Here is a 21,885-nt window from a genome sequence, read left to right on the forward strand (position 1 = left end):
GAAAAGTGGATGAACAGGATGGAAACCATGAGAGAATGAACTCCTCCTACTACTCTTATCAGATAAGTTTGTTTTTGTTCTTTTACTAAAATGAAAGAGACTTAGTTTCATCACACTTTACTTTTAGCCTATTTAGCAGAAGTTAATATTCAGAAGATTGTATTTATAAATATCTGAAACACTGCGTGTGTGAAAAGAGAGGGAGAAAACTGTGAGCTCAGGTATTTGCTGATCTTTAAACTTTAAAATCACCACATTCCCACAGACCAATCAGATACAGGATATGAGGAATTATTCACCAGGTGGCCTTTATGACAGGATTCAGCAGCTCTGAGCCTGATACTGAGGTGGACAACTCCAACATACCACGGTACATTTCACCCTGCCCACATACTACATACATACCGTGGCCCAGTGCTGGATACACGGCCACAGACAGGTTTCTATGTTTTGTCCTGGTTTGGAGACAGCATGCTGTCGTCTGAGCTGAGGAGCCCTGAGGCAAACTCCTCAACACCAAGTTAGCTGCCCATCAATGAGGTCATGTTGCTGTTTCAGGGCTTCATCTGGATTCCTGCTGATTTAAAGTCTCTGTGGGTTCATGTGAAATAAAGATCTGACATGATAACCTGGTGTTATGTGGACTGAACCAACAATCCAGCAGAGGTCAGGTAAGCAGGGCACTGTGGCTGCCGTCACTCCTGAAGTGGAAACTAAACAGCTCCGTGTGGACTGTGATAAACCAGTATTCAGAGCGTCTAACGACACAAACAGAAGTCTGCATTATGGATCTGCTGCTTTCACAGGACAACAGCAGAGAGCTGCACAGCAGGATTATTCTGAGGCCTCGAGGATCACACAGGAAAACAGGACATGATTTATGTAAGTTTGGGGGAAAGCTCAGTGTGGTCATCACCAGGCACCACTGATAATATTCTTATTATGCAAAGAAAATGACTTCAGTAAAAGTAAATATAACTCTCAATTATTAAACATAAGCTGTTAGTTTTAACTGATGAGGTTTCAGTGAATGTAGTGAGATTTATTTATTTTTATATGCAGCACAAACTGTTCAATCCAATTTATCTTGTTAAATCGGTGTAGAGGAGGAAGATGTTTTTGTCTGTGTGCAAACAAATTCACATTTTAATGTTGTTTCTGCAGGCTCTGAGGCATTTAGTGAATCAAAGGACAGAAACAAAGCGTAGACATACATGCCAAAGTTTCTGTCAAACGTTTTAAATTGGTCCTAATTTTAATTCTCTGTGACGTTATGAAGTTTAAAAAAAGCTTAAATTGAACTTTCCTGAAGCCCACATTCAGCCCCAAACACATCAGAAGCATCAGAAACACCACAGAAGAAGAAGAACACTGATCAAATGAAACCTTACAAAGTTTTTATTTCACAGTTTATAAAATTACAAAAATGTAAAAATATCAGATTTGGCCTCATCTGTAGTCCCTGTGCAGACCAACCAATAAATGAAGAGAAACAGTAAACGGCTCACACTGAGTGGAGCTGGTCACAGGTCAGTTTGAGACAAACACCTTTAATACTTTAGAACTATGAAAAGGTTTTATGACTAAAGTGAAGGCACACTTACATTAATGTGATGCTGCAGATATTCTTTAAAACAGGTATTTTTCCAAGTTAGTTTAAAAAACAATCTCTCTATCAGCATAAAAATGTAAAACATAATCAATAATAAATAAATAATCTCAACTGCTGTAAATAGCATGAAGAACCTGTGATGTTTCCTACAGAGTCAGTGGAACATAATGAGGCAGGTTGTGCATGGAAAGAAGGAGGAAGAAAACGTTGGGGTCCAAGGAAAGCTGATAATAAGAGAGATCTTCTGGTGATAATAGCAACAGTGTGTCAAACGATGATTAAAAGGAAGAGGCAGCATCATCCAACACAAAGTCAGAGTCTCAAGGTGACTGAAGCCAGACCAGCATCTGTAGAGGCCACATCTATGGCTCCACATTTATATTCAGCTCTGTCAGCGAACTGAAGTTACACAATTTTAGCACTCTATCATCAGGAGCGTTATCTTTAGTGGACATGCTGCCAGTGGTAGAATGGAGAAAAACCCATCACTCACCAGTTGTCAGAGACTACAGTGAGGTGCAAAGAATCCCAGAAAAAGAGAAAAAGTACAAGTGGCTACAGCAACATGAGATTTCAGAACAAAACAGAAGAGATAGAAGAAGCAAGAAGAAGAACCACAGTGGATCTGTGGGAATGAGAGTGAATGGGAGATTTTCTGGGACAGTAAAAGAAGGAGAAAACTGATGACTTAGAGATAGAAAGCTCAGACAGAGAGTACTGTTACTATTGATTTCAGGAGTCAGACGAAGATGAAGAGAAGAGATTCACCCTATCACAAGAATAATTCACAAGATCTTAGACACAGATGGAACAAACTTGGAGCTTTCCTCCAAAGGTACTGATGTCACTAAGAATTGCATCGTCTGGCCAGCCTGTGTACGTGCCATCTGTCCATCATGATATGGACTAGTTGCTAAACTCCACCTCTGACTGGAGCTTCAGATTCAGCTGTGAGGGTGAGGCAGCTTCAGGCTGAAAGAAAGTGAAACTATGAATGAAATGTTCAGCATCGTCTTTGTTCAGATGTGATTTTTGGCTACAGACACTAAGTGAGACGTCACCTAAACCTTAAGTGCTGATAAGAGAAAGAAAAACCAAAAGCTGGATTCACAGATGTTTTATTCTTAGTTTTTTTGTTTCACAGGTTAAACAAACAACTTTTTAAATGTAAAAATTCATTTGGAACGATATTTGTTCAGTAATATTAATAACTGTTAGTTTGATTGGTTGAAGTCATTGTTCAGAAGAAGCATGTATGTGTGAATATCTCAAAAACATTGGTCTACAAAGAATTGTGCAATATTCATATTCCACAGTTGAAAACAAAACATCATGTCTGTTTATGTGACCGTGTATTCACAGCCAGTGTCAGACTTAACAGATATCAGCATCACAGCTCACAGATGAATTCTTGACTACAACAGCAGCTGGTGTCGCGGTCTCGGACGTTTTTGCAGCAGCAACACCAGCAGAGTTAAATCCTCTGACAGCAACAAGAAACAAAAGAGATAAAAATGACAGTGAAACTATCTTATATAAAGTAAATCAATAAAAGGAGGAATCAAACAGAAATATTTGGATATGTAGTTTTTCACTATGGACTGTGTGTATAAAGCTACAGAGGCTCTCGCTGATTGCAGATTGATGGAGCTTCACTGTTTTCCAGAGAACGGTTGTTTCCACAACACCTTGAAAAAACCTCACTGAACTTCAAATCCTGCCTCTTGTACCAGCCTCTCAGGTCCACTCAGACCTGAAGTAAATGTCTTTATCACACCGTGAGCACACGGCTCCACAGGGAAAAGGACACCAAAACACACCAACTGCACATTGACCCAAGCACTTCACATAGATTATAAAGAAGTATAACAGGAACGCCTGTCGGACCACCAGGTCTCCAGTTGCCCGTGTCCACAGAGATTGTAGTAAAGGTTGAGTTCAGGAGATTTTCTCTCTGCACATTAAGTTTCTTCAAACAGTTCTTTCTGTAAATGTCAGAGTAAAAAGTACTTCAGCATTTAGATGCAGTGTTGAAGTCTTTGTCACGGTGTGAGTCGTATAGACCCAAAACAGATACAACACGGGCACCAGATGTGTGTGTCAGGTATTTATTAGTGAAAAAGTGAAAAACCTGAATACTCACTGGTGTGGAGTTCAGTTGCTATATACAGGTGGAGTGAAACAGTGACTAAGTGTAGGCAGTGATAACAATGATCACATGGGAATTAACTACATAAGTATACTTGGGACTGGGGTAATATGTACAAGGGTAAGGCAGGAATACACAGTGAACTGGATTTACTATGGCGGACACTTGGGAATGAAGTAGGCTAAAGATTGCTGCTTTGATGTTACTTTGGTGAAGACTGTGATTGTGGGCAAAGTTTTTACTTCACAGTTCATCATTATAAAAATACAAAATGTAAAAAATATCAGTCTTGACCTCTGTGTGCAGATCCAACTAATAAACAAAGAGAAATAATCAACAGCTCACACTGAGTGAAGCTGGTCACAGGTCAGTTTGAGACAAACAACTTTAATACGTTGACACCATGATTATGACTGAAGTGAAGGCACGCTTACATTAATGTGATGCTGCAGATATTTTTTAAAACGGGTATTTTTCCAAGTTAGTTTAAAAAAAAATCTCTCTATCGGCATAAAAATGCAAAACATAATCAATAATAAATAAATAATCTCAAGTGCTGTAAATAAAATGAAAGTGCTGAGAGTTTCCTCCAGAGTGAGACCTCTGTCACAGTTCAGAGGATCTACGGCAGCAGAGACCTTCATGGACACTAAAAGTCTCAAACACACAACAACAACATCACACTGACTCCACTCTGACATCACTGATCAATAATCAAAGAACACACAGATCAAACTGATTGATCAGCCATCAGAGGAGTCGGATCAATGGAGCTGCTTCTGTTCCTGATGTCCCCTGTTTGATCCTGGACCTGAACTCTCCCTGCAGAGGAGACACAAGACAGTCAGAGACACACACACACACACACACACACACACACACACACACACACACACACACACACACACACACACACACACAAACCTTTGACTTTGAGCAGCACAGTTTTGTATCTGTAGATCTGTGTGCTGTCCACTTCACATCTGTATTCTCCACTGTCTCTCTCTGTGGGGTGTTTCAGGGTCAGACTGAGGTCTCCAGTTTTCAGCAGGTCTTCATTCATCTGTATTCGGTCCACATAAACTTGGTCCTGTTTGTCAGGCTGGTCAGAGCCGTTTTGATACACATAAACGGTCCTGAATGGTTCATAGTGTCTCCACTCTACTTTAGCATCTTCAGGCAGGTTTTCTGTGGTTTTGAATGGCAGCTGGACAGACTCCGCCCCCTGCTCCACCTCTACCTGACAGACTGAGAGGAAAACAAACACAACATGAGCTGACAGAGACAGCAGCAGCGGGATTTCACAGTTGAAGAGAAAGCTGGAGTACAGAAGCACAGTAGAACATAACAGAGGACAGAAATCTAAAAGATAAAGCAGCTTTAGAGCTGATTGAGTGATTGGGTGGGGGCGAGGGTCATCTGCCGTGACCAGTTTGGGTGAGTGGAGGAAGACAGGACATAAGTCATGTTTGACTTTTTTGATTTGTATGTACGACACTGACCTTTGACTTTCAGCTCCACTTGTTTCTTCATCAGGATCTTTCTATACCAGTTGTAGACAGTACAGGTGTAGATGCCACTGTCCCAGTCTGTGGGGTATTTTAGTGTTAAAGTAAGATCTCCAGCTTTGATGAGACCTTCATTCATCTCTGTTCGGTGTCTGTAAAAACGATGCTGTAATTCATTAAGGCCAGAGGTGTTGTGATACACCTGGACCTTCCTGTTGTCCTTATCTGTCCACTCCACTTTAGCTCCGTCAGGCAGATCAGGTTCGATACTAAAGGGAAGCTCGACAGAATCCTCTCCTGAATGCACCTCTTTCTGGTGAACTGAGGGGACATCAAAGAACAACATGAGCTGGTTAGACAGCAACAGCACTGAACACAGTTTTTTCCTGGATGAAGGGAAATATTATGGATATCCCAAAAAGTTGATTCTGTTCATCTGGATGTAGAATTTTCAGTGGGAGAAATGTTTTGTAACTAATCCAAGTGTCAGCTGACTGCAGGTTTCCCCAATCTTATAAACAGTACATTTGCATAATGACTGAAACCAGATCACTGAAGGAACAATGGGCTGGAGGTCAGTTTATGATCCCTGATATGCATAATCATGACGATTGGCAAAGACTATGAGTACCATTCACAGAGATTTGGGGAATGGCTGCAATCACAGCATTGTAAGATGGCGAAAGATGTACCCTTAGGCCCCTCCTCGATTCAGAGATGGTCTTTCCCTTTTCACATAAATAGCCTCCTTGACTCTGCGCTCAAACCAGCGTTCCTCCCTGTCCAGGATGTGTACATTCTCATCATAGAAAGAATTCAATTAAATTTTAACAACAACTGTCGCCTCAAGGTGCTTTATATTGTAAGGTAGACCCTACAATAATACATACAGAGAAAAACCCAACAATCATATGACCCCCTATGAGCAAGCACATTGGCAACAGCGGGAAGGAAAAACTCCCTTTTAACAGGAAGAAACCTCTGGCAGAACCAGGCTCAGGGAGGGGCGGAAACAGGATAAAGACATGCTGTGGAAGAAAGAAAGACATTAATAACCAGAGTAATGCGTTACTTGTAACGCATTACTGTAATCGGATTACTTTTTTCAAGTAACGAGTAAAGTAAGGGATTACTAATGCAAAAACGGTAATTAGATTACTGTTACTTTCCCGTAGGAACGCTGCGTTACTGCGTTACTAAAACCGTGATTTTTTGTGAGAATGTTTCACGACAGTGACGTAAGCAAGTGCGCCGTTAGTGACAACAGCTGTGTGCAGATCAACAATGGATCATATATCGAGTACGGGAGAGAGTATGAGCGTGCAGCGTTTAAAGCGTGGAAGTACTGACCTTACTTTGAGTTTGCTTCCATAAAAAGTGACAAAAACATTAGCGTCCATCGTGCGTGGGAAGAAAACTTCTTTTTACAGCGAAAAAAAACCCCTAAGTTTTCAAGCAAGCACCGAGTGCGCAACGACGTAATGGGAAATTCACAGAGAAACTCGCGGATTCTTCAACTGACCGCGGCACACCTGCACCAGGGTAAACCTCTGCCTACTCTACTCCTGCTTTACAGGTGAAAATAGAGCAACAGGACCGCTAGTCTTTGACTTTATTTATTTTCTGCTGTGTTTTACTTGCATCTATTTGAAAGAGTGAGTGTAAACACACACACACACACACACAAAAATATTTTATGTGCTGGAATGTGCAGAAAATAGCTTTAAATGTTAAACTAATTTATTCAAGTCAGAGAATGTTTCATATAATTAAATTTTTGCTTGATGCATAAAGTTAAAAGATTAAAACTAATAAAACAAATTTTAAAAAGGGACTTTTCCATTTGATTACATTTTGTATGATGGATTATGTAGAAAAAGTAGAATTGGGCTGAAAGACCTATCGCTTTATCACCTATTCAGGTTGTAAATTGTGTTTTTAAAAAGTAACTATGTAACTAAGTAATTGATTACTTTTGAAAATAAGTAATCAGTAAAGTAACGGGATTACTTTTTTGGGGAAGTAATCAGTAATTAGTTACTGATTACTTTTTTCAAGTAACTTGACCAACACTGTTAATAACAGGTATGTTTAAATGCAGAGAGTTCTATTAACACATAGTGAGTGAAGAAGAAACACTCAGTGCATCATGGGAATCCCCCGGCAGCCTACGTCTATTGCAGCATAACTAAGGGAGGATTCAGGGTCACCTGGTCCAGCCCTAACTATATGCTTTAGCAAAAAGGAAAGTTTGAAGCCTAATCTCAAAAGTAGAGATAGTGTCTGTCTCCTGAATCCAAACTGGAAGCTGGTTCCACAGAAGAGGGGCCTGAAAACTGAAATTTCTGGACATACCAAAATTCACGGATCACTTGAACTGTGGTACAGGGAAGCAGAAGAACAGCACATCAAGAAGGCCCTGAGTAAATGTGGTTATTCCAGCTGGACATTTGTCAAAGATGGGAAGACACCTAAAGAAAGCTCCAGGCGAGAAGGACAACCGCTGCCCAAGCGAAAACCTGTCGTGATCCCGTGTCAGGAGTATCGGAGCAGTTGAGACACATTTTTTCTAAACACTGCATCTCTGTGGCTTTTAAACTCCAAAACAGACTGTGCCCAAAATTGATTCACCCCAAGGATCAGGTCCTCCGACACAGAGTAACATAGTGTACGCTGTTAAGTGCCAGGAGGATTGCCAGGATTTTGAGTTTTAAAAATTCTGACACAGTTAAAACGTCAATTGAAATTACAATGAAGTAAATCGAGCTTATTTTCGATTTTAAAAGTGGTCATACCAAATATTAAATTCAATTCAGTTTCATTTATATTTATTGCACCAAACTACAAGAACAGTCGCTTCAAGACCTCTTTAAGTAGTTGCCTCTTTATGTATTGTTAGGTAATACAGCCTACTTCAGCCCAAAACCTTAACAGAGCCTCCACCGAGTGTTCAGTGGGGCCATTTCAGACTTACAGGCAAACAGTAGATGGATTAACTGAAAGTCCACATGGATCTCTCAGGTGTTTTGCCAGATTCCTGCTGGATTTTCTGTTCTTCAGGATTTTACTTCCGGATAGTGTTCATTTTGTAGACCTGCCATGTACAGTACCTTAACTTCCACATGTCCTGTTTCCTCAACTGTTTAAAGGTTACACTGCACAAAATGCCTAGTGTTTGGTTTATAAGTTATTACGAATGATAAGGTATGGCTAGACATCAGGTGATGATGTCAACAATGATTAGATTTTCAGAGAAAAACAGGATGAGAGAGAGAGGAGTGATGCAAATGAACACATGAGGAAAATTTGGGGCTAGTTCTTGCAATGAGCAGAAGAAATCATGTGACTGGATTGTAGGAGTTCACAATGATAAAATATACCAAGTACAGCAGGAGGAACAACCACAGACAGAACACTTTGCATTTTTTACTTTTTCTCTACTCATTTTTACCGTGTTGGATTATAAATTCAAGAGGATTTGCATCTGCATTGTTTCCTACTGGAATATAACTTTAAAGAACTTAGCACAGAATAAAGATCATAACAAAATCAACATTAGCTCAGAGTAGGTTAAATAGATAAGTGTGATTAAGTGACTTGGTTTTGGAATTATTGTTGTTTGATTCTGCTTTTGATTTGCTCCTGCTAAACTTCTTTAATGAAATCCTTCATTCAAAGAGTCTAAAACATGGACATTCCCTTTTTAACCCTTTGTGAAACAGTAAAGGTAAAAACTTGAGTATCAACCCACATTAATATAAATTACGGAAGAGATTAGAGCTACTGGGGGAAAAAGCAGGCATGTCTTTTTTCCCCCCCTTTTCCGGAATTCTGGAAAAGGGAACAAAAATGCGCCAATTTGTTTTTTTTCCCACTGTCCCTAATCCTCTTCTGTAGTAAATAGCTGTTGCAGATTATTTTAGCCTTTTAAAACTAACAAACTACCCTCCAGGCCTCTAAACTAAACCCAGTCATAATTCCAAAAGCACTGAACAAGAGGGGAGCTGCTGCAATGGGTGTGGGTGGTAAATTCTAGGCCTCCAGGGCTAATATGACATTCTGTTTTTTTGTTTGTTTGTTTTTGTTTATTTTTAAATCAAAGTACGTGATCAACACCCTTCAAGGTAAATGTAGCTTCTAGATGTAGGTCCAACAAATGTACTTTTACCAAACTTCTGTTATTAAGTGTGCACTGACCTTTGACCTTGAGCATCACTTGTTTCTTCATTAGGACAGTTCCCTTTCTGTTATAGACAGTGCAGGTGTAGGTTGTTATGTCATTGTCTGTGGGGTACTTCAGGGTCAGGCTGACGTCCCCAGTTTTCAGCAGGTCTTCATTCATCTTAGTTCGGTCTCTATAAATCAGGTCCTGCTCATCAGGCTGGTCAGATCTGTTCTGATAAACGTGAACCTTGTCATTATCACTGTCTTTCCACTCCACTTTTGCATCTTCAGGCAGGGGAACTTTGGCTTTGCAGGGCAGCTCAACAATATGCGCCCCTGAATCCACTTTGACAACCTCGGGGACTGAGAGGACAGCAAAGCACAACATGATGACATCAGAAGCAGTAACAACATGGCATAACACGGCTAGATGGCTAATATGGTAACCCTGATTTTTAACTCACTGAATCTTCTTGAAAGACTTTAAACTGATCAAACCAAACAATGCACCAGTTTCACTAATAAATATATTCAGCTGTAAGGATATCAATGTTTAAGATCCAAACCTTTATCTCCTGATTAGTCTGAACGTTCCTGATTTGGCTCTGTTACATACTATGGGGCTAGGTGGGTGTATCTGTGTGGTGCTCCCACTCTCTCTCTCTTGCATTTTTTCCCCCATCTGGCACTCCTTTCCTCGACTCTGGACCTGGCTCTCTCTCACCAATTAGTCTTCAAACATTTTAAAGGCTAGCTGAGATCTACTTTCAAGGGTTGTTGGAGACCCAGCCCAAAGAATGGAGCACCTCGGTGATGTGTTTTTACAGTTTCTCATATTGGGAGCAGTTTGGAGTTTGCTGCTGGTAGTCAGTAGTGCAGGGTTGTGTGTTGCCCTCTCCTTGTGTGGAGACCTTTTAAATTAAAGTTTGTTATTTAACCATTTTGCCCTGTCAGGCCTTTTTCTTCTCCCTTCAGGCCAAATATGTGAAAAAAATGTGATGAGATGAAATTACAAATAGGTGTAGTTAGGAGAGCTGAAATCTATGAAAATTAACCCATCACTGTCATAGCCATTTAGATCCACATATGCTTAAATGTATTTCCATCAGAAATGATTCAGCATCCCATGATTGCAAATTAATTATCAGCATGTAAAGAAAGTCTCTTTAGTAATTTGGACTCCAAGATATATATAACAGAGTTCCTCCCAGTAATAACTGAAACTGATGTCAGTTCAATAACTGACTTAACTTAGTATTAATTTTCATTGATCATCAATAGAGTCCAGATGCCCTGGAGAGGGACCACCAAATCAGGTTCCCTATGAGCAACCAGTTGGTGACATTGGCAAGGAGAAACTTCCTTTTAACAGGACGTTCTTCCAACAGAACCAGTCTCACAGAGGTGCAGTTATAACAGGTTGGCAGTGAGTGCAGGAAGACAGCACTGAAGACCCACTGTGTGAAAGTAAAAGAGTTTTGTGATTATTAATAATTAATGCAAGTGGTGTTGGAAAACATGGAGAGTGAAGAGAGAAAAAGATATGCTCAGTGCATGATGGGAAGTTCCCCAGCAGTCGCCATGAATTATGGATAGTTCACAACTGGGTATCATATGAAATGCAAAATAAAAACAAAGTAGTGCTCTGACCTTTGATCTGTATCAACATCACTGACCTCTGACTATCAGCTCGACATCTTTCCTCACTGGGCTTCTTCGTAACCTGTTGTAGACGGTGCAGGTGTAGGTGTTTGTGTCTCTGTCTGTGGGGTATTTCAGGATCAGACTGAAGTCTCCAGGTTCCAGTAAGTTTCTCTTCATCTTTGTTCGGTCTCTATAAACCTCGTCCTGTTCTCCAGGCTGATCAGAGCCGTTCTCATAGACGTGGACCTTCCTGTTGTTTCTGTTCTGCCACTCCACTTTATCATTGTTAGTTGGGGGAAGAATGATTTTGCAGGGCAGCTGGACAGACTCCACCCCTGAATCTACCACCACCTGGTAAACTGAGAGGACAAAGCACAACATAATGACATCAGCAGCAGCTGTGATGGTCACATGACCTCCCTGTCCCTCCTTGTCTTCCAGTCTCAGTCAGATTGTGTCTCAGTTTGTTCCTGATGTGTTCCTGACTCGTTCTTTGGTAACTCGTCTGCAGCGTCCTGTAAAGTGCTGCAGACATGTTGGATGAAGAAGAACAGACAGACTGAGCCGCCACAGTCGGCCATGTCTCACACACATCAGCACAGAAACCATGAAGATCTCATGTGTCTGAACATCTGAAGCTCTCCACCACATGACTGAGCACAACTCAAGGAGGAACATTTACTGAAGCTGCTGCAACATTTACTGTCAGCACATGTTTCCATGTCAGCTGCTGTTTACCACCACAGAAGAAGAACAGCTTGTCCACATGCAGCCTCTGAGTCAGATCAATGCAGTGAAGCACACACACTTTAGTAAAGTCATGTTGTGGAGCTGTTTCACTGATCAATGACTGAGTCTGAAGGAGGTTTTCTGACTTCTGGAACAAACCTGGAAGTTTCTCTTCAGCTCTCTGTATCAGCTGTTTGTAACTCTCAACTCTTTTAGCTCCTGGAACAAGTTTGTGTGAGCCACAGTCAAGGAGCCACCAGAGGACACCTGCTGACCATCTGCATTATGGGTAGTGTAGTAGGAGACACTCACCTGACATGAAATAGTGCCGCAAATGAAATAGAAGACCTCCAGAAACAAGAAGAACCAGAAGAATCATCAGAGCTATGGCCCAGGATGGAAATGGTTCTGTGGAGAGGAAAAGAAAATCACCTCTACTTTCTCATTTGCATCTATACTCTGACCTTTTGTATCTCTGACCTTTGACCTGCAGCACTACTTTCTGTCTCAGGATGTCTTTGTCCCTGTAGACGGTGCAAATGTATCCTCCACTGTCTCTCTCTGTGGGGTGTTTCAGGGTCAGACTGACGTCCCCAGTTTTCAGCAGGTCTTTGTTCATCTTTGTGCGACCACAGTAAAGGTCGTCCTGTTTCTTAAGGTTCTCACTTCTGTTTGGATACACATGGACCGTCATGAGTTCTACATCCAAATGAGTCCATTCCACTCTCGTGTCATCAGGCAGGTCAGGTGTTGTTTTGCAGGGCAGGATGACTGAGTGTGACCCTTCCTCCACTTTTATCTCCACCTCTTGGTCTGAGAGGGCAATACAGCAAAATAGTAGCTGTAGAAGCATTTATATAAATATTTTAATCATTGACCTGTGACAAAGGGCGTATTCCAGTTGTCCATTTCTAACTGAAAGAAGCAACCCAAAAGTATCTGCATGGTGGAACATCCTTAATGAAAGCAGAGTGGAAAATCCCACCGGTAATTCAGTGTGACGGACTATCCAATCAACAGTGAAAATAATCAGCAAAATAAACAATGACCTTTTTTCTGCTTGGCCGTTACCTAATGATTTGCATTCATTAACAATCTTGTGCTTGTGCTTAAAGTGCTTTGGCACTCTTTGGCAATATTGTAGATAATATTAAACTTAATCATCACATCAGCCTTCTCTGATGACCTGTTTGCTGCTGCCTGCCGCTGAAAGGCATTGGGGACAGGGGACACTTGGACAGTGCATTTATCACCGTATATAATATGTTTTCTGGATACACTGTGCTTTTTCAGCATTCAGAGGTCGATGGCTCTGACCAAATTGGTTGCACTCTAGAGCCCAGTATGTGTGTCTATATATATACATACACAAACACACACACATATATAAAACATTCCCTGTCCTGTCTGGCATTGTAGCAATCAAAATTATTGTCTGAATGTCAAGAAAAATGCCCAACAGATTTACTTTCCGCAGTAGACCTTTTTGCTATACTGGTCCACTTAATTGTCATAGTTTATTCAATCTTTATTTTTTTAAGTTATTACAATTAGACTGGACATGACTCTGGGACACAAACAAAAACAAAAATGACAGTAGAGAAACTACAGCAACAACCATGTCAGTGTCTAATGGTAGGGGTCAGGAGCCATAGCCCTGCCCCCCAGCCCATGAAGCAGGCATGGAGGAGATCGAGGCTCCAGACATGTAGAGGTCCCCCAGAGGACAAGAGCCCAAGGAGGACCACCAGAGGCGCAGCTATGCCACCATACTGGAAGCAGCTGAGGAGAGCTCCAGATGGGGGGTCACCCAGCAGTCATGGTGCAGAAGCCCATAGTCTTTGCCAGCAGCCAGCTGTGCCAGACCGGACCGAGCCTCCGGCCCATAGGCCAAGGTCCAAGGGCTCCCCGGAAGAGGCCTGACCGAGCCAAGTGCACCAACCAGGCCCCGCCAAGCCAGTGAGCTAGTACATACCTGAGAGCCCAGCATGATGCTGAGACCACCAATGCACAAACAGTTGATGACATCAGCCAATGGCAGGGAGTGTGATGGCGGGAGATAGGCCCCCATCCAGGGGGGCCTTTGATATACTCAGAGAAGTTGAGTCTAAGAACCATCCAGACATATAAACATAGACAAAGAGGCACACACAGACACAAACATCTATTCCCACCCTCATGCACACACATACAAATTCTTAGCATTCACCCAAAGTGGGGACAAACAGAAATGAACACTGTACACACAATCACACTCCCCAAACATACTCTATGCCCCAGGTCCTGGTACCAGGAGGGGCAATCCATCCCTAGACCCAGGAGATCTTGACTCGCCACCATTTGACCTTAGAACTGAAGAAGCTTCTCAGATGAGAGGTGAAATGTCTTCAAGAAACTTAAAGAAGCCCAGACGCTTTTCTTTCCAAGCTCCTTAGACATTGTTCTGCTTATGCATTTTGTCTCACAGTGTTGTTGGATGTTCTTAGTGTGTTGTTGTTTCCCTGTCGCGTACAGCACTTTACTGTAACATGCTAATTTGCCGAACTAAGGTTTGGTCATAGGAGCATGCAGGTGGTTTCTCATGTGGTCCGCTATTCTTCTCCCTTTCTTAAAGGTGTGCATGCAGAAGCCCAGTCATATGAAGTTGCTCTGCTGAATTTGTTTTTATGTGAACAGCTGAGAAAGCAAGAGTTGACTCCTCTCATCCTACACATAACACAACACAGAGAACACGGCAATCTGAGTGTCAGGCCAGACCGGCCACAAACACTTGATACCCTTTTTTAAGAAAATAAAAATAAATATAAATGAACTAAATCAGATTGTATCATTTACCCAGTATAGGGTTTTTTACTAATCAGTTGCAGTTACTTTCTGACCTTTGACCTTCAGCTCTATGTTTCTCTGTCCCAGTTCTTCTCTTCCATCACTGACGGAGCAGGTGTAGATGCCGCTGTCGCTCAGTTCTGGTCTTCTGATGGTGAGGCTGAAGTCTGCAGTTTCCAGAGCATCAGACGTCATTGATGTGCGCCCCCTGTAACGCTGGTTTTGCATTTTGAGATCATCTCCTTCTTCTAGTCGCAGATGAACACATTTGGGATCAAGATCGTTACGAGTCCACATCACTGTGGGATTCTTCTCAGGAAGAATACCCGAGTACTGGCAGGGCACCAAGACGGACATTGCCTCCTTATACACTTCCACCACCTCAGCCAGGGCATGCTGGGAACCTGTGAGGACACACAAACAGAAACCACGGTTAACTGCGTGCTTTGGGTTTGTGTCTGTGTCCAAATGGTAAATTTCAGGGACCAGAGAGAGAACTATTTACAGTTAATCTGTCTATGAAATCTAAATTTACTCAGTAAGACTGAAAAAATCTTTAATAAGCTTGTTTAACAGAGTGAAATGGGTACCTGTGCTTGGTAAAGTTACTGTAAAGGTAATGTAATCAGTGAATAAATAATGACTGAACATATGTATTTATTGTAAGATCTAGTAAATGTAAATGGTCAGTTAGACTTTTGTGTAATTTGTTTGTATAAACTTAGATGATTTTGTTATTTGACCTCAAACAACTTAAAAGTAAGTTTGGTGAGGCAAAAGACAGTGGTAATTAATTTAATCTGTACATTTGAATGCACACCTATGTTTTACTTTTTTTTACAGTTCTGCCAGACACTTTAAAGTCAGAAATATACCACGCCTTCAATCATGAGCAGCTAACATGAAACATTCAAAGGCTTCAGTCAGTTGTTAGTAATAAAAGGTCCATCCTGTACAAGGACTGATTGTCACATGTTTACCGACACTTTTGTGATATTTATAATCCCTATATGCCAGTCTCATTTCCTTTATGTTGCCAAAACAAAACAAAGACAGCAGAATTTTAAGCAGGGATTTAATGAAAAAAAATACATTTTATGAAAATCTGACCTTGAAGAAGAGGTCTGAAGTTCAAAGTAATGTGATATTTAGAATTCCAATATATAATTTCCCATATGCATACAACCAAACGCTGCAACTGTAAAGAGCTCTATACAACATTATTATCACTGTTGCCTTCAGATCAATATATTGACCTTTAAAAGAGAATTCAAAGGTAAACTTTGACATGTTATTGTAGAAATCATAGATTTTAAGTCATACTATTTTTTTTGTCAATTTTAGAGCAATGAATGATTAAGTTGACCTTAAAGAACCAATTTTAATGGATTGTTAACGTGTGCTCACTCCACACCACTACATAGTTTTCATAATTCATTTAAAACTTCCCATGTTATTGTGTTTTCAGATGTCCTGTTGTGATATCTACACCAAGAAATGACATTTTCAAAGGAAATTTGATCTGTGAATCAGTCTCTTAGGTCAGCTGACCACCTGCTCTTGGAAGTACCGAGATCCAGGAGGAAGCTCAGAGGGGACAGTGCCGTTTCTATCGTCGCTCCTAAATTATGGAATAACTTGCCCTTGCACGTTAAAGCGGCCCCTTCACTGTCCACTTTTAAAACACGTCTTAAAACCCAACTTTATTCTTTGGCTTTTGACCTCAGTGAGACTTAATAGCTGGTTTAATAACAAGTGACACTAATTAATTAATTTACTTTCATTTGGCTATTATTTACACATTATGTAATTTTATTATTTACTTCCAATGTAAAACACTTTGCGTAAGCTGTGGTTGTTTTAAAGTGCTTTCTAAAATAAAGATATATTAAAAAATATATCTGCATTATATATATGTGAATATATGAATAAATGTATTTTATAATAAATAGATCTCTTTCTGGCCAGACAATGGCAGAAAGAGAGTACCAATTTGTTTATTTGGTAGTTTGTTAATTAAAATGCTTCAGTACGTTAAGAGTGAAAAATAATGCATTTACATTTGCAGTTTTGTCTTGTTATGCAGTATTTTACATTTTTTAAAAACTAAACGAAACTAAAGAAACTAAATTTTCAGAAATATTTCTGGGTGTTTGCTTGTTTGCTTGCACTTGAACATTAAAGTGCCCCTCACATAAGATGACAGTCCTCTAAATACTAAAACGTTTCTTTTATTACTTAATTCAGTATAGCAGACACTGGTGCATCCTTTATGAAAGGAGACGAGATAATGGTGTACCACAATTCACACACCATCATTCATGAGAACAAACCTGACTGAGACACAAATCATTGCAATGACCATCATAAACAGTGTGTTTCCCAGTTCCTGCCAAAACCTGATAGGTTTGAACAGTTGTTAAACCTGCAGCTGAACCCTAAACGTCACACTGCTGCTTTTAAAGGGATTTTAAAGTTTATCCCGATTTCATTATTTATGTCTATTGTTACAACTGATCGTAATCATATGTAAATTTGAGTGTCCAGGTGCTCCTCCGGGATTGGTGCATCCAGGGTGGATGGCTCACACCGATTGGCTGAGGACTGGGAGGCAGCGGATAAGAAGAGAGCGCCAGGGACTGCCAATTCATTCATCCTCGGCCCAACCCAACCGGCAGACCGTTCACTGTGTCACTATATTATGTTAATGTAAGAGCATGTAGGGGTGGACCGCCTTTTTGTTTGATCAGTTTTCTCCTGTTTTTGTTAGGCAGGGAGGAAAGTGATTGTCGTTTGGTTTAGCTCTTTTGAGTAGGTAAGTTGTGTTTATTCCTGAGATAGGTTACCCTTTGTTTGTTGTTTTGGCCTTGGGTTCACCCTGAAGTTATGATATGCTCCCTTCCTTTGTTTAACTGCACTTATTGTAAATAAATCACTGTCACAAAGCAGAGGTGTGGACTCGAGTCACATGACTTGGACTCGAGTCAGACTCGAGTCATTAATTTTATGACTTTAGACTTGACTTGAAAAAATGTTGTAAGACTTGTGACTTGACTTGGGCTTTTACACCAATGACTTGGGACTTGAATTGGACTTGAACCGGTTTACTTGAAAAGACTTGATATTTTACCCCAAATATAAAATTTAACATGCATATTATATAGAGATTGAAAATGTGACGTCATTCACGGGTAGAACCGCAAAGGATTCTGGGAACTCGTGGCAAGTGGTACTAGCGCACGCAGGCTTTCAATTAAAATCAGTTAAACAGCGATAAAAAGAAACACAAAAATGTCAAGAAGCTGTTGTATTATTAACTGCAATAGCCGGTCGCATGACAGCCACGGGAAGCCGACGGGTAAAGAGATCGGTTGTTATCGGATTACGTCGTTGAAGAGAAATTGTTCAAGCCATGTTTCCGAAGTAACAAAGACGCGACGGATGGCCTGGATTGCAGCCATTCAAAGATCAAATATAACGTCCCAGAACACTCCAGCTCACAGGTTAGTCTGCTCCAAGCATTTACACAAAGGTCAGTGTTTTTTAGTAGTTAATGCGTCATTTTTCTTAACATAATTGGTGATATAGGTTACAAGCAAGTCTGGCGCTGAACAGAAATTGTCGCGCTATGCTCCTTTATTTATTGTGCATAAATAGTGAATTGTCCTGACACAATATTGCGTTTCGCTTCTGTTATTATGGTACATTGACAAAAACATATACTTTTATTCACAGGATAAAACAGGTTTTTTGTATCACTAATTGCCCAGTGCGATTACAGACTGCGGTAAAGTGAGCCGTCATTTGTGAGCCGCGGTCAAGCCAGCCGCCTCCTATCCGCGCGGTGATTACAGCATACAGTATTGTTGTCACTGCTACATTTCTGTAACGCTACCAGAAATTATTTCCACTACTAATTAATTACCGTTGAGCTCAAAGGTCCTATTAATAAACGGTTAAGGAATGTGTATTTATGACGACAATTTGTGAGACTGGTAAACTTATGATACGTACGATGGTCTTTCGTTCTACACTGTGCGTTTCAAGGTCCTGCACCCATCCGTCGGTAAACTGTACCTGGGCTTGTTGCAGTGACCGGAAGTTACTAAACTTCATGAGTGTGTGCACTCACTCCAAGAACTGTATGATTATAAATATGCATATAAATATGCTACGATGAGATAGCTGACTTCATCTAACTAGCAAATGTTTTCCAGGCTACGTTGGTGATACAGTTTTTTTTAATGTGTATGATATTTTTGTCATGCGATTTTAAAGCTGGTCCTACAACCGCATCCAAGAATAACATGCAGCTTATCTCAGAACTGTCGGTGAAAATTATTCTTGGAGCTAGGTTTAATTGAGCTGCATTTTAAAGAGGTGCAATTTCACAATTTGTGTATATTTTCTAAGTTCACTATTTTGTCATGTGTTGAGAAAAACACAGATTTTAAAATTACATGGTCTAATATTTACATTTAGCATAACTGCAACATTATTTTTTCGTTTTTTTTTTTTAAAGACTCGAAAGGACTTGAAATTCAAAGTTTCAGACTTGTGACTTGACTCGGACTTTTACACCAGTGACTTGAGACTCGACTCTGACTTGCCTGACATTACTTGAGACTTGACTTGAGACTTGAGGATAAAGACTTGAGACTTACTTGAGACTTGCAAAACAATGACTTGGTCCCACCTCTGTCACAAAGTATTAAGTGTGTGACGTGCTGCTTGTGGTTGGACGGGGATGGATCACCCTTTATGTTGCAGACGTGGTCTGGCCGCGCCTAGACGGGCCATAACACTATTCTTATGTAGCAGTCTTTATGATAAGCATTACTTTTACTTTCATTTGGAATAGAAAGTAACATTTACTGTAAAACACTGGTATGTAACAGGGGAATTAAAAAAAGATAAGAAATAAACAGACTTATTCCTGGTGAAATCAAAACCAGCTTTTAGAGGGGAAAAGTTCCGGTGACCGGATCAGAGTATGCGAGATTAACCAGGAAATAAACAATCCGCCATCCGCACAGTTTTTAGAACGAAAACAACTTTCAAGTTTAACTGGTGATATCCCAGTGAGTCACACTTTGTGAACAGTAACAGATATAGGTGACCACTCCAGTGCCTGTTCCTTCTCCTGTCTGAGAATGATGGTGGTTTTGTTATGTAGAGGGTTATCTGAGACGTGCAGCCATGACCTGCGTCACCGGGCTAGCTTCCCCCAGGCTCAAACTTCCAACACAAAGCACTGAGTATGTCGGTCCAGACTTTCTCACACCATCCCTTACTCTTTTGTAAATAAAGCCACACATCATTAAATCGGTAATCTCACGCACTGCGCGTATCTACCTTTGCGATAATGAGCAAACTTCGGTCTGAGTGCAAGATAAACATTGTTTACAGAGTTTCTTACCGCTAATAAGGAGCAGGAGAAACAGCAGCATCTTCAACCTCCTGCAAGAAACCGCAACCTGCACAAATCCAAACACTTCTCACTGTTGCTCTTAATATTTGCGATTTGTGTCTCATACAAATATTGGGAACCGTCGATAAAAGACAATCGTTATTAACATATCAACTGTTTACTTTCGGTTTCACGGAAACTCCCGGTGTCCTGTCCCCCAGATCAACTGGTTATTACGTTTGCAGGTGTTGTGCCAAAATGTGATTGTCTGCCAGAAACTGATTGCCGTCCGCGGGAGCGCGCACAGCTGCTTAAAGCTGCAGCGCCCGGATTACTTAACGTGGGGGGGAAAAACCCAAACACATTTATGCCTTCGTTATTAGGCAAAGGTATGCATTTATGGAGCTTTAACGTTTCTTGAAACCGAATTATGGCGCTATCAGAAGGTTGCTTTCAGTGTGTAGCGCAGTCACGAATGACTACACGCATCACGATGGAATAATTAATGCCTACAGGTTTAGTATGTCTACTCTCGTTGTTCATATTTGTTATAAGACTGTCGAATAGTAGTTAAAACAATAAAGACCTATTGTGCCAGTATCACCATGACTCTTTCTTGTTTGTGCAGAATAACGACTGAGAACATGGCATTTTAGCGCTACCAAAAAGTGATTGTGGCCTATAACTTGTCACTGAAACAATATTTCGGCTTCAAACTTGTTGGATATATTCCAGAAGGGTTACATGTGATATATTATATCCCAAACAGCCTCCAAGAGCTGCTGAATAACTTGTACAGGAACAATAAAACTGACAATATGCCATTTTCAAGCTGCCAAAAAGTGATTGTGGCCTATAACTTGTCACTGAAACAATATTTCTGCTTCAAACTTGGTGGATGTCATTCAGAAGGGTCCTATGTGACACATTATATCTCAAATACTCTCCAAGAACTGCTGAAAAACTTTTAAAAGAACATTAATATAATAATATGTCATTTTCAACCTGCCAAAAAGCGATTGTGGCCTATATCTTGTTAATGAAATACTATTTCTGCTTCAAACTTGCTGCATGTCATTCAGAAGTTGTAATGAATGGTGGACTGAGTATTTTGCAAGATTGTTATTTACATACTTATTTGTATAACACTTTTAACAAAATATTCATGTTACCTTGTTTTGTCTAATTCATACTGGCTGCAAGATTTACCCACGGTGGTACCACAGGAGCTGTGCCAAGAAGCCCTGCAAGACCAAAAAAAAAACATTTGTTTGTGAAGCATGCTGGTCAGAGGGTCGCTGTCAATTTTTCAACGTTTTTGAAATGTTTCTTGTTTTGTATCGTTGTCTCCTATAATATTTATTGGTTGTTTATTTGTTTAGTAATTCATTAATTTATGTTCGTGTTGCTGTGTGTGTTTCTGTGTTGTTCACAACATTAGAGTTCAGCTTTGATTGCAATTTGTTTGTAGGATGATTCAATTATTTTGTGTTTCCTAACATGTTACCATAGTTACTGTATGCAAAGAATTAATATATATGTTGTTCCATGGTTAATTGGTGTTGAGCTTCCGCTATACCCCCTGTTTCTGGTCTATTTGTTAGTTTATTTTAACTGGTGGTTTCTTCTTTAATTGGATTTAATTGTTATTTGTTTTTGGTTTTCGTTTCAATTAATAAGTGCTGTATTGGAATGACATTTTTATTACCGTTTGTTTTGTCTTTCCTATTACTTGGTGTTCCTAATGTGTTTAAGCAGCTCTCCTTCCACCTGTTTCCATTTGGCCATTATCCTTTTTTTGGGTTATTTTTAAATTACAACATTTTTGAAATTTGACGTTTTA

The 21,885-nt window shown here is 40.3% G+C and overlaps 1 protein-coding gene across 2 annotated transcripts in view; it reads right to left on the minus strand.

The window, feature by feature from the left end:
* LOC113015640 (muscle M-line assembly protein unc-89-like) overlaps positions 1–20,298 on the minus strand; it is a 32,705-nt gene extending 12,407 nt beyond the window's left edge. The window contains exons 1-8 of one of the 2 annotated variants that reach the window (XM_080294298.1): positions 20,052–20,298; positions 14,686–15,036; positions 12,287–12,619; positions 12,119–12,214; positions 11,110–11,436; positions 9,467–9,796; positions 5,264–5,590; positions 3,707–5,009 (exon numbers count right to left, since the gene is read on the minus strand). In XM_080294298.1, the coding sequence (XP_080150424.1) occupies positions 4,606–5,009; positions 5,264–5,590; positions 9,467–9,796; positions 11,110–11,436; positions 12,119–12,214; positions 12,287–12,619; positions 14,686–15,036; positions 20,052–20,082 (2,199 nt within the window). In that variant the 5' untranslated portion in view covers positions 20,083–20,298 and the 3' untranslated portion in view covers positions 3,707–4,605. Of the gene's footprint in view, positions 1–3,706; positions 5,010–5,263; positions 5,591–9,466; positions 9,797–11,109; positions 11,437–12,118; positions 12,215–12,286; positions 12,620–14,685; positions 15,037–20,051 lie in introns of those variants that run through there. The other variant, XM_080294297.1, reaches the window with a different exon arrangement.
* Between the last annotated feature and the right edge of the window lie 1,587 nt (positions 20,299–21,885).

The sequence above is a fragment of the Astatotilapia calliptera genome, chromosome 3 (genome assembly GCF_964374335.1).
Source record: "Astatotilapia calliptera chromosome 3, fAstCal68.1, whole genome shotgun sequence".
Lineage (NCBI taxonomy): Eukaryota > Metazoa > Chordata > Actinopteri > Cichliformes > Cichlidae > Astatotilapia > Astatotilapia calliptera.